The sequence below is a fragment of the Rutidosis leptorrhynchoides genome, chromosome 6, assembly GCF_046630445.1.
Source record: "Rutidosis leptorrhynchoides isolate AG116_Rl617_1_P2 chromosome 6, CSIRO_AGI_Rlap_v1, whole genome shotgun sequence".
NCBI lineage: Eukaryota > Viridiplantae > Streptophyta > Magnoliopsida > Asterales > Asteraceae > Rutidosis > Rutidosis leptorrhynchoides.
In genome coordinates, this window is record NC_092338.1 from 109,290,334 (window position 1) to 109,308,783 (window position 18,450).

The 18,450-nt window shown below is 30.5% G+C and overlaps 2 protein-coding genes across 3 annotated transcripts; both read left to right on the plus strand.

Moving 5' to 3' along the window:
* The first annotated feature begins 898 nt into the window (after positions 1–898).
* LOC139852302 (PRA1 family protein A1-like) lies at positions 899–7,145 on the plus strand. Of its 2 annotated transcripts, none has more exons than XM_071841572.1 (8): positions 899–1,329; positions 1,442–1,482; positions 1,644–1,722; positions 5,057–5,143; positions 5,220–5,308; positions 5,399–5,470; positions 5,559–5,677; positions 6,768–7,145. In XM_071841572.1, exons 1-7 carry the CDS (start codon positions 1,172–1,174, stop codon positions 5,660–5,662), a joined length of 630 nt encoding a protein of 209 aa, XP_071697673.1. In that variant the 5' UTR covers positions 899–1,171; the 3' UTR covers positions 5,663–5,677; positions 6,768–7,145. The 2 variants fall into 2 exon arrangements, with proteins under 2 accessions (XP_071697673.1, XP_071697674.1); XM_071841573.1 differs by having other exon boundaries at positions 5,559–5,673.
* A 1,569-nt stretch (positions 7,146–8,714) lies between these two features.
* LOC139853959 (probable glutathione S-transferase) lies at positions 8,715–10,987 on the plus strand. The gene is made up of 2 exons (XM_071843295.1): positions 8,715–8,975; positions 10,380–10,987. The coding sequence occupies exons 1-2, from the start codon at positions 8,715–8,717 to the stop codon at positions 10,734–10,736; spliced, it is 618 nt and encodes a 205-aa protein (XP_071699396.1). The 3' UTR covers positions 10,737–10,987.
* The last annotated feature ends 7,463 nt before the right edge of the window (positions 10,988–18,450 follow it).

Sequence of the window (18,450 nt, forward strand, 5' to 3'; positions counted from 1 at the left end):
ACATCGGTACATTTGTATAAGTTTGTAGCCTATTTTTGACTTTAACCCTAATTTTATCCATTAAACATTAAACATTTAAAAATGCGCACATAATTAAAGTTTCTTTAGTGTTAGCTTGTTATCTTACTCTATTAGCTCATTTTTATCTTATAAAACGACCCAGCTACTTTATTTTTTATTTATTTATTTTTTTTTTGCGGAAAAACAAATACTCATATAGAAACGAAGCCGTTTTTCAAAGGAAAACGTCTTCAACAGGTTTACAAAAGGACAACGGAAAAACAGATAAGCTCGCACCTAGAAAACAACCACCTAAACAATAAATAACTATAAATGAGTCTCCCTAACATCCCGTGAGAAACCTTACAAACATATAAACCAGACAATAACCGTAGAATACACGAAAATACAAGGAAACGGACCACAACAATTAACCTCGAGGACCCGCCCTTTTTCAGTTTCCCATTGATCGTATCTTTCAAAGAATTTTTCGCGGACCAGTTTTCAATCTTGTAAGATAACAACTTAGCGGATCCATCACCCGACGCGCATTCCTCAGCCAAACCTTTCATCATATCATAGAAGGCCGCGAAAGCCTCCACAGACATATTACCTCTCCCAAATGCCGATGAGCTGCCATCTCTTCCATCATGATGACCCATAAACAAGTTTTGAATTCCGTTCCCGTAATACAAGTCGTCAATGTTATCTTTAAGCTTATAAGCACCCGAAGTGGAGGTCTCATTCTTCTTCTTGACCTCGGGTTAACATCACTAAGTAAATATCTAAAAACATCTTTATTCAAAACATACCACGCCTTATAGAAGCCGTCACATGAGGGAACCTCGCAATCACAATAACGTCTCCCACTCTACTAATCAAAATCCATTTAGCCTTTCAACGTTTGAATCAACGACCCGGCTATTGACCCACGTTAACTCATCCATTGATGTGGTTACAGCTTACAAGTTTGCAGCCTCGTTAAGAAAGACATCAAAATCCAAATCCCACCAAATCCAGCACGGCACCATTTCCAATCGCATTTCTAGATCGAAATTCTAAAAATATCATATCAATCAATTGTTACTACACGTATATTCTTCTTCTAGGTTTTGACGCCGATCATCGATCGAATCAATCGAATTAAATCAAATAAAAAAACGTTGTAATAATGGATTGGGGAACAGTAACAACAGAAGACCTGATCGAAGCCCTTAAAGAAGTGGATTGGTCATCACCTCCTCGTCCTCTTAATGAATTCTTCTCTAAATTCACCGTTCCTCGTTCTTCTAACAAATGGAACAGTCGCCTTAAGTGTAATCTCTATTAGTATGTTTCTCTCTTTATTTATTAATCATTTTTATTTTTATAATTAGGAATTGAATTGAATTAACTTAGGGTTACAGTAATTAGGTCTTTAAGAGTTTTGTGTTTTTTGCAGTTACCGGACTAATTACTTTCTGATGATTCTGTTCATTCTTGGTAAGTTAATGTAATTCAAAATGAATATAGGTGTGATTGATCCATGGAATTTATTTTTTATTTTTTATTCTTTGTAAATAAATAAATTAAAATTATTATTATTATTATTATAATTATATTAATATGTGATGAATATATGAATATGACTTTGTTATGTGTAGGATTGGGATTTCTTAGGAGACCACTTGCTATTGTTGCAGCTCTGTCAACTGCTTTAACAATCGCTTTTTTAAACGATAGGTACACTGCTCTTTGCGTAATTTAGTATGTTTGTGTGTATATATCAGTGTTGTAAATGCGGGAAAGGTCGGGTCAACGGTCAACCCCCTCCCGTCGTCTAATAAGTCGGTCAACGGTCAAAAGGCGGGTCAAATGCGGGAAAGGTCGGGTCCATGCCGGTCAAAATTCAAAAATTCGGTTAAAATCTGTCAAAAGTTGGTCGAATCGATCGAAATTGAAGTAGTTTAGTGTTACTGTTATGTATGATATTAATGATAATAGCAATTATAGGTACAAACTGATCAACGAAGGTTTTTTGGCTTGAAAATATATACTATAAAAGTCAACTGTCAGTCAAAGTTCGTCTTGACCCCGTTTCACGTCTTTTTCAACCTTGGTGTGTATATGATGAGTATGGATTTTCTTAGTATGTTTGTTGTTGGTTGATATGGCAACATGTATATGTTAATTACAGAAGCATATCATGTTTTGAAGGAAATATACAGTATGTGAGACTGTGAGAGAGATAAGCTATAAAAAAGGTTTATCAAGACTTAATTCTTTGTGAATAGGCTATCGACCTATCGTCTGCAATATACTTAGGTGACTTTTATATGTGTGAGATATCTTAGCAAAGCTCCGATAAGTGTTCCTTCGATTGTGATTTGATTCATCCGAATTAAGTAACAAAAACAGATGGACTGGAGACATAGCTGAAAAAAGATATATATACTAATCTAAGATTCAAGTTTAGAGGTTGCTAGTTGATGATTCCTCTAAATAGTATGAATAATTGTTCAATTTAATTCTTTTAATTTCCTTTTGAAGACATCTGTGGTTTAAACATCTAAGAGATTCTCGATTGAGTAGAAAACTGGAGTATATATTTTGGTGAGATAAATAACATGTTATGACCAGGATGTATAGTCAGATCTGCACCAAAAGCAAGTGGTGTGTTTGATATGAGATGATGAAAATGACAATAGGGTTGGATGTATCATTGAGTAAAAACTTAGTAATGGGATAGACCAGTCACATTCCTACTGCATACATTTACTTACATGTAGGTCCTTTCTTGTTCTTTTCCCGCATTTCCCTTTCATGTCATTATTGTCAGTCATAAATGATTATGAGATATGCCGTAGCATTTATCAACTTCAATATTCAAGAGAGTGATCTGTAATTTTGAAACCATCACAAGATAGCCCAGTGGTTGGGGCCCTGAGTTCCTTGCAAGAGGTCTCAGGTTCGAATCCTATCTAGGACGGATATTTAGTGGTGGCCAGGGATGGGTTGGAAACAGCCAGGGAGTAATCCGGGCTGCGTACATCAGAGTATGGGGTCAGATTACTCGCCCTTCTGGTAGCCCGAACAGGGAAAACCTTCTACCTTCAATCTTTCTTTGATCTGTAATTTTGATGAGTTTACATTCGTTAACCAGATAATTGACTTGATAGCCAGACTGGCCTTTCAAAAGATTATGAATTATTTTAGATTATAAAACTGAGTTAGCAGGCAGGAGATACAAATATGTGACGTAATTGGAATATAAGTACAATGAAAATTATTAAAATTGGGTTTCATGGAAGTATTTCAGAAAGTCATGAAATGTCTTTTTCCAAATCTTTCTTTTTCTTAAATGTTTTACTTAGTCATGGAGATGCTTATGTAATGAATATGGCAAAACGTAATGAGGATGATCAAATTTGCGTCTCAAAACAATACAAAAATTAATGGAAATATGATAACCAAAACATTTTATGGGAATATAATGAAATTAATATAGTTAGTTATGTTTTAGAACTACAAAATACATTTCAGCGAATCATTGGAAGTTGTAATAGTGATCCATATCGTTATTAGATATCAGAACAATAAGTGGAACGCAATGAAATTTTCATTCCATCTGTAAATGTATCTGGGAAATGATCTGTTTTGTGTCTCATTGACAGGGATTTACCATTATATACCAATACTAGGCTTAAACTTGGAAAACATGTACACCAAACTGAAAAATTGAATCGGGTCAACCCATTCCTCCACTTATTATACTGGCATAGCCATTGGATAACATCTTGTCTATGAAAACCCCTCTTGTTCTACATCGAACTCCTGTTGTTTTTCTTGCCCCGTAGGATACTAAAATAAGTTCAGGTTTTATCTTTTGTTCTTGCTCCATCTATCTAAGCTACATACAGACATATAAATGATTCCTTGAGATTTTCAAAAAAAAAAAAATGACTCCTTGAGATTATAAGTACTTGGAAAACTAGATCTCGTACAATGAAAACCGTTTTTTCTACTGAAGATTTTTCACTGCGGTCAGATTTTATCTTATTTGATTTGATTTGATTTTATTATTTATTTATTTTTTTGAAAGGCAAGGCCCCAAAGTGATTTTGGTGGGGATTGAACCTGGGTCTCCTTTGGAGATTCCCAACCAACCAACCACTCAACCACCCTTTTGGGGTTTACTGCGGTCAGATTTTAAAACATATTGAACTTGTAAAACCAATGGTTGTATTAAGGATTTTTCAATGGGGTCAGATTTCAAAACATATTGAACTTATAGAAAAGGGCTTATTTAAAAACAAATATAATATGATTTTACAAATACTGCATTTTTTGGTTTTGGTATTCTTTGATTTTTATAATTGAGCCAATTCTATCGTATTTGATGTTATTAAGTTATAAAAAATCTTATGAATATATGCATAATGGACCTATTCATGTTTTATGAAATTACTGGTGCTATTTGGTGACAATAGCTCTTATGTGATCTTATTTTATATTGTCAGTTTAACATTTCTTTATTATCTATCTAGGTCGTAAAAGTCTCTAATCGGGGACTAGCCGGCCGGGACCTTGTAGGGGCTAGTCGGTTAAGTCAGGACTAGTTAGACGTTGACCAACTTTGATTTTGACCAAATTTAACCGATTTTGACCAACATAAACGTAATTGATGAACAAATGAACATGTATAAGTGAACCATCCTTTGAACGCCTGAATTCGAGATTAAAAAATAAACAATTGAAACATCTTGAACAACTACCCACTTGAACAATTTAAACTCACGTGCAGTCTATTCCTATGTTAAACCCCTTAAACCCTACCCACCATTCTCATCTTCTTCATCATCACTTCCCTCTATCTCTTGGTTGTGTGTTATTTATAACTTTGATGACACATCATTCTTCAGACTCTAATATCATCCTTTTATGAGTGTGCTTGTCAATTAATTTACATCGCAGATGATGTTTAGTAGATGCTGTTTAGCAGATACTGTAGGCACTAATTATATAATTTTTCACACCCTTTTTTAACGCACTCCCCTCCTTTTATGTTGGCTTACAGCTTTGCAGGTACATTCAGTGAAAGAGTAACAAGAACTGTGAGGAAATTTTCTCCACATTTAGCTGCAAAAATGAGACCACAAATAACGTGAGCTTCTACTTCTCATTTTCTTATGTAAATATATAACTGTGATGTTTCTTACATGTTTATTCTAAACTTGCAGGCCTGTTCTTCGTGGGCGTCCTTCCTCTAAAAGGGCAATCTATATATGTGGACAGCCTCGCTGGGCCTTTGTTTTGGCCTTTTCTGCTGGTATTCTAATATTTTTTTAGTCCTTTTATGGTAAAATGCATCTGATTTCTGAATTTCGATATAAGTATTCACTCATTTGTCCTTTCGCAGTAAGTTTCCTTCTTTGGTTCGTCTCTTGTGGCCTCCTGATCTTATTATGGGCATTGGCTGTTGGCCTTCTTGGTATACTATCCCTTTTTACGAATGTGCAGTAAACTATCTGTAATAATATGAACTATTGATTGATTTATAATTATTGTTTGTTTCTCAGCTACCATTGCTCATGCAAGCTTTCGAACACCTAACCTGAAAGCTCGTCTGAATACATTCCGTGAGGAATTTCGTGCAGTTTGGCGTAATTACAGCGATATGTAGTCAGTATTCGTGTAGGTACTAATTTTTGCTGTTCTTATTATATCTCTATACGTCATAGAATCGGTTAGAAGTGGCACTTTTAAACCATTTACTTACATGGGCGGATTCCTGTTACATTTTCTTTCTCATGGTCAACTGGTTAAAATAAAATAGCTTCATGGAAACGGGTCAAAAGTTACCCAATGTGTATTTTCAGTTCATACAACCTTCTAAATCACTTTGATTTTTTAATTATTATCATATATAACACACGAACTATTCATAAGTAGTTGGGCATAGAATTTTTGGTTCTGTTTAATCCCTTCAGGTCCTTTTTGACCCGTTTCAAACCTACTCTTTTTGACCCAAACCCATTTTTACTGTGACACAGCCTCCCTAACCCACCTATTTGCCATCTGTTAAAGTCCATGTTACTCTTTGTTTCTTCTACTCCAGTGTTCTGATATCATCCCTCTATGTGTTCATGCTTTTGTTATTTGTATTTACATCTCATATTTGAGACCGTTGTATACATTTGTGTTAAGATTGTACTATATTTATCAAAACTTGTATCTATGGGCTCGTATGTTTCCAGACAGTATAGATCGAAAGTAAGGCCTTTGGTTTATTAAACAATAAACAATGGAGCAATATTTACTACTACTAGCCTGCCACAGATATCTCCCTTGCAAAGAATAAAAATGAGTTATGACAATAGCCATATTTTGATATCGTTAGTGTTCAATGATCACTTAGGGATTGAGCAATCAATAATTAGTGGTTGGTATGTTTTTCTAAGATTAATCGTCCGATTTAAGCCTTTTCGTAAAATCGGCGATGTACCTTTCTATGCGGCTACTATTGCTTGATTAAATATGGAATTGAATTAAGTAAATTTCTTGTTAATTATGAGGCATCTAGTAGCATTTTTGGGTCTGATCTTTACAATTTAGTTCTGTAAAGTTATTCACACATGTTCTCATGCTCATACTTCCCTATTTATATATCTACAAAACGACATCTAACTACTAATATACTTTTTGTTTTCAACCAAGATTCGACTTGAAGTTCAATAGATGTGTTCGCTTATTAACGGAAGGCCTTTCGCTAATCTTTATCTTTGTAGAGAACACCGGGTAGCTATGAAGAGACATCCCGTGGTAACTTTGAGGCTGAAGCTCTTATTGATGCTGCTGCTGTTGCGGAATAATTTTCGTAGTTTGGGATACTCTGTTATCATCGAAGTATGGCTATTGTGGGTGACCGGTTTTATAAGTTGCCTGGATATGTTAATCTTTGATTACATTACATAAAGAATGTTGCTTATCATCAGTAGTGGGTAAAAAAGATAAAATTTTAAGAAAATGAATTCTTGTGTAAAGTTTGTTTGGATTTGGATATTCTATCGATTGTGTTAGAAGCTGGTTGTTTCAGATACATCGTTGATTCTATTTTGTTGTAAACGTGTTAATGGATCAATTATCTAAAATAATTTTCATCATCATATCTAACTTATGTCTGTGGGTAGCTCGTTAGGATCGAAGCTATTACTTGTTAGGTTGACTCTAACCACTTAAAACTAGAAAAAGGAAAATTTAAATTTTTGGACTTTTAACTAGTGACGCAGTGACACCATTCATGCGTTCAAAAATTTACATTCTATACTTGGTAAGCGCAAATGTAGAACTCACTCCAAAAACTAACTTGAATGAGAAAGAAAAACCTTGACTTATAAGCCATCACTCAATTCCATACTTGGACGATATGGGATCGTAACATAATTATATGGGATATGGCTTATATCATTGTATTTGGTTCTGGGTGTTCGGGGGTATCGAATATTGGGGTTTTCTTTGCGGGCTTCTAGGGAAGTCTTCCGAGCGGATCATATTGTTACACATCTTCACCGTCAATTGATGTTGACAATCTATGATGACTTTATCGGTTAGTGCAACCCAAAGATACAAGATACAAGTAACGATGCTTCAATGTCCCAATGGTGTGTGTGATGTTTATAATTGTATTTGTGCATATGCAATTGGGTCTAGATCACTAGTAGTTTTAAATATGGGCAATATATTTTCATTATAATTTTTAATACATCCATCACGATGGTATTCATTTTAGCTAATTGCGATTTACTTGAATGAAAGAGCTAGCTAGTCATACTTAATAACGGGTTCAGGTCAAGGGCAAGGTCCAAGGGGCAGCGCCCCTGGGTGGGGTCCCGCTGTCAGGTGAGCGGACGGGGGTAGAGGGGGCAGCGTCCCTCGCGGGGCTCGGGGCAGCGCTCCGAAACCTCAACCGAAAATACAGTATACGTTATGTAGGAAAAGTGTATTCCAACGGATTTTCAGCCAAGTGTTATACCTTTTGGTATAACTGTTTTTTCTGGCCAAATAAAAGGTTACACCCTTTCAATTTATAACTGCCAAATGTAACAGTTTTCTTATTCCGTTTTTGGCAGTCTTCATTCATACAACAGCAACAGAAACACACTGAATCTCTATGATGTTTTGATAAGATTTCATTGCCAAAAACACTAATTGCGTTCTTGTCTTATCCATGTAAAGATTCCGTGAAATCAAGGCAATCGTTGGATCGAAATACTTTATAGTACAGAAAGTGAATACATGATTCAAGAATCAATCCGGACAGTCAAATCATACCCTATTAAAAATAGGTACAACTATTTATGTATATAGTACAACTACTTAATATATAATTGTTATAGATATAGTAAAAATAATGGTAGATTTTTTTTTTTTTTGGCGAACAAACAAATTTATAATGGTAGATATATCAGTCTAATAAGTAAATACTCCGTATACTACAACGGATAAAATTCTTTAAATAAAAATATATCATCCATTGACCTTTGACAATTGACACCAACCCACGTAACGGGGCAGACCACGTTCATTGTTTAATGTAAATTACTACTTCACCTGCGTATCGTACAAGTTCTAACAACATCATTTTCAATAGAAACTGATTATCATATACGTAGTAACTCCATGAATCACTTATGACTTTATTCCATAAAGTAGAATGGCGAATGAAGTGAAATTATATGTTTCTGCTGGAGGAAGTCCATAAAGGAATCAAGTATGAAATCATCAAAGAAGATTTGAAAAATAAGAGTGTTGACCTTTTGAAGTATAATCCTGTTCATAAGCAAGTACCAGTTTTAGTACATAACGGAAAACCTGTCTCTGAGTCTCTAGTGATCGTTGAGTACATTGATGATGTTTGGAAAGGGGTTCCGATTTTACCTCAGGATCCTTATGAGAAGGCTGTTGTTCGATTTTGGGCCAAATTCATCGATGATACGGTAACTTTTTTGCATAATATTTACTACGTATCAAGTTATTGATATTATCCCGTTTTCTTAAATTTTGTTAGTATTATACTATTATTTAATAATTTAGAGCCTAAATTAAATTATCGATTGCAATCGTTGATTTGATGACGACTTGACTCTTAGAGCCTAAATTAAATTACATGCAGGATTTAAAACTCATGAAAATTTGATTATACTATTTCCATGGCGTCTATTATTATTATTATTATTATTATTATTATTTTAAAACAAACCTTTTTCCTACTTAAATGTCGGAGGTCCTCTCGGAAGCAATCTCTTTATCCGTCGAATAAAGAGAGGGATGAGTTTCTCTACTCTTGAGAGTGTTTCACTCTGGGTGGAAAAATGACTTATCTTTATTCTCGGATAGGGGAAGGATTGTCTACATATTTCCTCCCCATACACCACTCATGTGTTATTGGGTATTGTTGTTGTTGTTGTTAATAATTTAACTTGCCAGTTGATTGTTGAATTTATGGATCGTTACTAAACTTTCAAAATCATAAGTTAAAGTTTTTGAGAAGCTTGACGTAATTTGTGTATAGATGAATCGTAAATCGTAATCATTCTAATCGGTTCTCGCAAGCTTCAAATCAAACTTCTTTTCATTTACTAAAGAAAAGAGCACACCACTTATTTTCCAGTTTTAATTGTTATGAACAATATTCACCCAATTATGATATATATGTGTACGTAATTTGTGTATAGATGAATCTATTTGACTTTATTTGATCAAAATGTTCCTATATATATGTGGCTATTATTACATACTATACTTAAACTCTCTCCTTAGTCCACTATTTTTTTTTTTTTTTTTTTTTTTTTGAGATAATCAAATTAATTGTTCACCTTCATAAATGAAAAAAAATAATGTCATAAAATTCTTTTATGCCTCTACTTTATACAAGTAAAACAAAAAAATAGCTAAAAAGTAATGATTAAACTGAAAAGTAAAAAAAAAAGTACATGTGACATTTATTTTTACTTAAATGTGTTTTTTGTCTGAAACTTGGGATGAAAGAAGTACTATACTACTGTGTACTAGTGTAGCGTGCTTGCTACTATTCACAGTGGCCATTTGATAAATTCCCCAATTTCGAGGCTATTTTTGTAACATTTTTTTTTTCTTTTTTGAATTATTTTTTACCTTTTTTTTAGAACCTTTTTTTTTTTCTTACTACCTTTTCATTCATTTGTTTTTTAAACATCCAATTAACCGATCTATAGCAGACCAAAATCACCGATCGTTAACCGACCGAAATCATCCCGTAGCAAAGCGCAAGTTTGTTTTCCACTATGCATCCTAAATTCACCTTACATTTTGGGCTGCAAAATTTTTGCTGGCAAAAACTAATCTATGTGGTTTCATTGCAGTGTATTCCTGCAACATTCAAGGTCTTTGGTAACATTGGAGATGAACAGGTTCTCGCAGAAGCTTATGCGAAACTGCAAATTTTAGAAAATGAACTGATAAACAAAGGTAAGCAGTTCTTTGGAGGTGACAATATTAATGCAATTGATATAGCAGCTACTTACATTGCCTACTGGCTTGGAATGATTGAAGAAATAATCGAAATAAAGATCGTTACACAAGAAAAATTCCCAAAAATAACTGAATGGGCTGATAACTTCATTCAGTGTCCAATAGTCAAAGAAGTCTTACCTCCGAAAATGTTAATTCCAAAAGAAGAAATCGTTGGGTATTTTAAGAATCGGTTTGGTAAGGCATAACGCAGCATGAGGGCAGATTATGAATTTAGTCGTTTTATTGTTGTCTTTGTGTGTATGAAGTTGAAGTTGAAGTTTTCGTATAACTTCCACAGTAGCAATAAGCAGGTATTGTTTGTGCTTATGAAAGTTAATGTTTGTTTATGCAAGATGTTATTTTTACATGTAGAGCAATGTTTGATATTTTACCAAACTATTTATTAACTTTTAATATGAACTTGCTAGTATCATTTTTAAGGACTTAAATTGTAAGCTTGTTTGGAATCTTGTATGCGTTTTGTATAAGTTTTTGTATTTGCAGGGTATGAATTGAGGTATAACAATTTCTATGGCAAATGTCTAAATACTTGATAGTATTATCTGTTTTTTTTTTTTGAAAAACTTACACAATTAACACGAATTCATCACAGGTATTTTATTTGTTTTGTTTAAATTCTACAAGGTATGTTTAAAATGACAAATATATACGGATTGAGATTCTTTATAGTAACCAAGGTTGGAGAATTCGGATCTCGGGGAGATCTCGTTTGGACTTTTTTAGGGAGATCTCGGCATCTCGGAATAATCTCGGGGAGATCTCGGACATTGACTTACGTTGACTTTATAGTTTTTTTTTTTTAATAAAAATATACATAAAAACATAAATATATGTATATTTATATACATTTTTACCAGATTTTACAAAAATATCCGAGAAATGAACGAGAAATTTTTAGAAATTACGAATTTTACAAGAAAATCTTACAAATTAGCAAAAAAATCTGAGAAATCAAGGCTTTGACTAAGTTTGACCCCGTTGACCGAAAAATCTCGGGAGATGAACATCTCGTCTCGGTTGCCTTCTAAAAATGAGATCTCAGGGGAGATCTTGGGAGATTTACAACACTGGTAGTAACATAGTAACATGATGTTATCAAGTGTAAGAGTGATTAAGTAAATCATAATCATATAAATATATAAATATATAATATAAATAAAAGAACTACAAAATAATAATAATGACCCCCTACAATTTCTTCTTAAAAAATCAAAACTTTACATTCAAAGTATAATAAAAGTATGAGAGGATGCTTCCTTTTTTTTTTTTTTTTTTTTTGAACGGCGATTTTCTTTGGCATCAGTAGATCATTTCTTTCAACGACCTTCATCATTTGCACGTAACACACACGTTCGGGCGGAAACCCGAACCCGATCGAAGGTACCAGGGAACACATCCATTCGGTCAGTGGTTCCGAGTAGGGGTCCATGAACGAATCCGGTAAAACCTCCATATAGGATCAATATATACTACCATACAAACACCAGAACAATTATTATTCACCCTATATATATAGAGCATTCTATTTTATTTTCTCATTTAGCTTTTTATATTATTCACCCTTTTTTTATCTGGTTCTCACATACAAACACCAGAACAGTTATTTCTTTATTCGTTATTCATATGATTTATAAACGTCGACTTATCCGGTGAGTTTTAAGGTTTTAAGGGTTGTAGTAAAGCGATATAAAGTAAACGTTTACTCAAATTTGTTGAAATTCTTTATTACATATACACGGTTTAACCACATTATCCGTGACCATTTACGACCGTTTAAGGGAAATAGGGAATACAAGTAGTTCAAAGATTTTGTTCTTGGTTATTCTTTAATTTAAATTTGCAAAAAGCTCATTTATGGTAATCATGTGAAACATATTAAAAACAAGTCAATTAAAAACAAATTAACCCATTCTTCTTTATTTTGGATAGTAAAAAATATGTAAGTGCGTATAAGAAATTGAAATGACATTGTTATTGCCCTTTATCAAAATATTAAACTTTGTTTTATAATAATAATAATAATAATAATAATAATAATAATAATAATAATAATAATAATAATAATAATAATAATAATAATAATAATTATTTTTATTATTATTATTATTATTATTATTATTATTATTAATTATTAATAATATAATTATTATAAAAGGGATATGAATAAAACGACGTCATTCTATGAGGGTTATTATTATTATTATTATTATTATTATTATTATTATAAAAGGGATATGAATAAAACGACGTCATTCTACGAGAGTTTTAGTATGTAAGATTTAATTTAATAATTAATTTAATATTATTTATTATTTAAAAATAAATCAAATTAAATTTAAAATAAAAAGAAAAACAATTTGATGTTAAATAGGGTCGATAGACCCAAATAATATATATAGATTAGTAGGATCTTGGATCGGGTTCATTAGCTAATGAGCCAGATCCATTGACAGACCCATTTAAATGATTCTCTAGGATTAGCCGGGACCTTACCCATTAACAGACCCAAACTGTAACAGCCTTGAAAGTTCAATAAAGTAAAAAATTACATAATCACTTACGATTGACGTAATCTAAAAAATTACTATATACGGAGTACTTTTCTATCAAGAACAGTAGAGTAGAATCTAGAATTCTAGGAAGATTTTCTCCTTTTACAATGCGTGATTACGTATGCTCTTACGTAGCTATAGGGTATCATTTTCGCTTTCCATTAATAAATTTGCAAATAACAAATAAATTATCCGTAATGAATATAAACTAGTAAAAGTGGCCCGCACGATGTCGCGGGGTCTTTCGGGTTGCATATTCATAATTAACGTAGCGGTATGCATTTACATAAGTAAAAACGTTTTGTTACGGGTGTTTTTAGATACACGTAGTTAGTACCATCAGGAAGATTGCGTAGGAAAAAGGAAAAAGAACCATCGATATGATGTAGTTAGTTTGAGTAGTTTATTAGAGTTGTATGTATATGTATTGTCAAACGACCCGTCCTAATCCATCTGGACGAATACATTACATTTGGTTACATCGCGAGGTACTTGACCTCTATATGATACATTTTACAAACATTGCATTCGTTTTTAAAAAACAAACTTTCATTACATCGAAAGTTGACGGCATGCATACGATTTCATAATATATCCAACTATAATTGACTTAATAATAATCTTGATGAACTCAACGACTCGAATGCAATGTCTTTTGAAATATGTCATGAATGACTCCAAGTAATATCTCTAGAATGAGCAAATGCGCAGCGGAAGATTTTTTTCAAACCTGAGAATAAACATGCTTTAAAGTGTCGACCAAAAGGTTGGTGAGTTCATTAGTTTATCATAATCGATCATTTCCATCATTTTAATAGACCACAAGATTTCATATATTTAATTGTACACGCAACCCGAGTACAAAATAACACGCGTAACCCGCGAATTAAAAATCATTCATATGGTGAACGCTTGATAGCCGACTTAACTTTAATGCATAGAATATCCCCAAACAGAACCTCTCGTCTGTATAATAATAATAATCTCGAAGTACTAAAGCATCCGTACCCCGGATGGGACTTGTCGAGGTCCATAGATCTATCTTTAGGATTCGCGTCGATTAGAGGTCATACCCGTTTCCTAATCATTAGGTTACCAAGCTAAAAAAGGGTGATATTCAATATTCATAATCCAGCCATAGAAATGTAGTTTTTGATCACTTGTGTCTATTTCGTAAAACATTAATAAAATTTGCGCAAGTATTCTCAGTTCCAAAAATATATATAAAAAGGGAGTAATGAAACTCACAATACTGTATTTTGTAGTAAAAATACATATGACGATATTAAACAATGCAGGGTTGGCCTCGGATTCACGAACCTATATCAATTGTATATTTATTAATACATGTAATCGTAATCGAGCAAGTTTATATATATTATTATTAATAATATACTTGTTATATTATATGTTATGTAGATATAGATAGTTTAATATATTTAATTTATATATCTTATATAATTATTATTTATCATTCTTTAATATGTTAATAATAAAAATCTATATTAGGGTTTATATAAGATATCAGTATATATTTATGTATTGATTGGTACATTATATATATATATATATATATATATATATATATATATATATATATATATATATATATATATATATAGTTTAGTTAATATTATAAAAATATAGTGATATGTAATATTAATATTATTGCAGTGTATCTTTATATGAAAATATTTACTTGTAATAACACTAAAAATGATAAGAGTGATAGTCATAATATTGGTAGTAATATTATTAATAATAATAGTAATTTTTAATAATGATAACCTTAACAAAGATATTAACTTTAATAATAATGTTAATTTTAGTAAGAATAATAGTTTTAATAAAAGTGATATATTCCAATAATAATATAATGATAATAATAATAATAATAATAGTAATAGCAGTGTTAATAATAATAATCAGATTTATCATAAACTTCATGTTTAGTTTCTAAGTCTGTATCTATAGTTCCTATAACTTAAAAATTATAATCATATTCATAATTCTTGCCATATCAACTTTTATTATAAATTTTTCTAATATAAATGTTATTAATATGTTCATAATCATGTTAATAATAATAACAATAATAATGCTAATAATGATAATGTTAGTAATGATAATACTAATAGTTTTTAAATGATAATACTATTAATAATGATAATAATATTATTAATCACATTACTATGAATTATTATACTAATATTATTAATAATAATAATAATAATAATAATAATAATAATAATAATAATAATAATAATAATATTTATAATACTTATAACTATAATACTAATAATAATAATAATAATAATAATAATAATAATAATAATAATAATAACATTAATATTAACAATAATAACAATAATAATGACAATAATAATAATAATAATAATAATAATAATAATAATAATAATAATAATAATAATAATAATAATAATAATAATAATAATAATAATAATAATAATAATAATAATACAAATAAATAAGAAAGTAAACTACCTTAAGTGAAATCAGCTTTCTAAAAAGAAAATGACCTAGCTCAGATTCGATCCCACGACCACTTGCTTAAACACAAACATCCTAACCTTCGAGCTATCAGAGATTTTCTGTTTTAATACCCATATATAAATATATATCCACTAATTAACTATCGGCATCTTCTTCAACCAAGTACAAATCGACCAGGGTAATACCATGTATAAAATAATTTAGTTTATTAGTTTTTGGATTCTTAAATGATATAGAAATGTTTAGAAACTAATTAGAGTAATCAAAACAGAAAGAAAATAAAAAGAATTTAACCAGTTACAGTTTATATGAACTCGTTAAAACTCAAAATCTAATTCAAATTTGTAAGACGTTTTAGCTTATACTTAAAACATGAAGAGGGTTTTAAATCATCATTTGAAACTTTCTGAACCTTTAATTTAACTTGAAACATAAAATTGAACTCGAATTTTAATAAAGAACAATGGTTGACTTTTTCCATTTAGAACTTTGACTCAGAAATTAGAAACCAATAAGAGGAATTAAATGTTAAAACTTTATAGAAAGATTGACTAGAGTAATCCTAACATAACTGCATTTCTACTTTTTAAAATTCGTTACAAAATTTAGCTGTTTGAAATTGGAAGTAAGAACAGAGTAGTTGACGGAATTACTTCAGTTCTTTTTTTTTTTAAACAACAATTAAACTAAATGAACGTGATCATTGATAATAGTATTGAAGGAATGAATGAGTTAGTCAATGTTATAGAGTTTTTGATCGTTTTATATTCCATTGAGAGGTCGACAGAATATCAAACAGGTTCAGAAAATAAAAATAAAATAAATAAAACTCAAAAGCAGATAGGGACTGCTAACAAAATTCGTACCAGATTGAAGAAAATGTGTAACGATTTAGGACAGAAACAAAACTTTAAAAAGCTGGATAGGGATATGTAATTGGATTTTACTGAAATCGAATCAAAAAATAAAAAATAAAAAAAATAAAAAATAAATAATATGGATAATGAAGGAAACAGATCTGTTATTCATATCTGTTTTTTTTATTGTTTTATATTTAATAAACATTAAACATTAATAGATATATTGATAATAATAATAATAATAATACTAATTAATAATAATTTTATTAATGTTACACTTTTATTAGTAATAATATTAATAATGTTGTTAAAGATATTAATGATAAAAGTGATAATAATATTATGATAATATTATTAATAACAATAATGATAATTTTAATGAAACTAATAAGTTTAATAATAATTAATAATAATGATAACTATAATATTAGTATTAATATTATTATAACAAATAAAATGTATCAAATCTTATATCTTATATTAATAATAATAATACCAATAGTAATATTAACATTAATATTAGTAATAAAAATAACAATGTTAATATACCAAACTTATAATTACATTTAATATTTATAAATTTTATATATTACCCTATACATATGATAAGGATTATACATAGAAATCATATATATATATATATATATATATATATATATATATATATATATATATATATATATATATATATATATATATATATATATATATATATATATATATATATATATATATATATATTTTATAGATTCATTTTAAATTTCACTAAATTATGTTGTATCTTATTTTATATATTTAATTCTAGTGCTTAAATTATATTTTATAAATTTCAATTTAATATACGTATACTTACATTTACATATACATATTTATTTACAAACAATTGTTCGTGAATCGTCGGGAATAGTCAAAAGGGCAAATGCATTCATGTAACTGTTCCAAAGTTTTCGAGACTCAACATTACAAACTTTGCTTATCGTGTCGGAAACATATAAAGATTAAGTTTAAATTTGGTCGGAAATTCCCGGGTCGTCACAGTACCTACCCGTTAAAGAAATTTCGTCCCGAAATTTGATTGGGATCGTCATGGCTGACAAATAGTATGTTTTCATGACTCATATAAGCTGATAGATAGAGTTTTATTACCATTGAGTAATAAGGATAAAATAATTCGATTATTCGAAGAGTACGAATGAAGCTATCACAAAAGAGTGAAATGAATAAATGCAGGTTCGTCTGAACCGGTGACGTAATCGAGGTTGATTTTCGGTATTTAAAGATTTAGAGAAAATCTTTGAAATCTTTATAAGATTTGATTCTTCGGAAAATAAGGAAATTAGGATCCTTTTTAATTAAATGCGATGATCTGTTTTGATTGCTTTGTCAGATATTTCACTATAAATCCACCCTCTTCATTTCCTTTATATTTTGAAGTTCCATCCTTTTATTTTCTCTTCCCGACCTTAAGTCAAGTGAATAATGATCCAGAATTTGTAAGTATGGAGTTTCGAATGAACATGGTTAATGTTCTAAGAGAGAAATTGTAAAAGTACGATCTTGCTTGATTAAATTATCAGAATTCAAGAGAGAAGATAGAGCTATCAAGAAAATATGTTCTTGATATGTTTGGAGATTAGGTAGAATGTAAGAGTCGTGTAGAATGGCACAAGATGACGTTATGGTCTGTGAATCTTCACGTTTTATTAGAAACTCAGCATGACTTACTGTAATATAATCACATTGATCAAGTGTCATTATATTATACTAACTCATGCATCAATTTCCAACACTACTTCAAAACATCCATATTTTAAATTCGAAGATTTACAGAATATAGAAACTAAAACAGTTTCCTTTTATGAAATAACACAGATAGCGCGGAGAGATAATTATTATCGGACGAGAATATTTATGAAGATATCTTCAGAAATATTGAGGGTATTTATAATAGAGGATATTATAATATCTTAGAA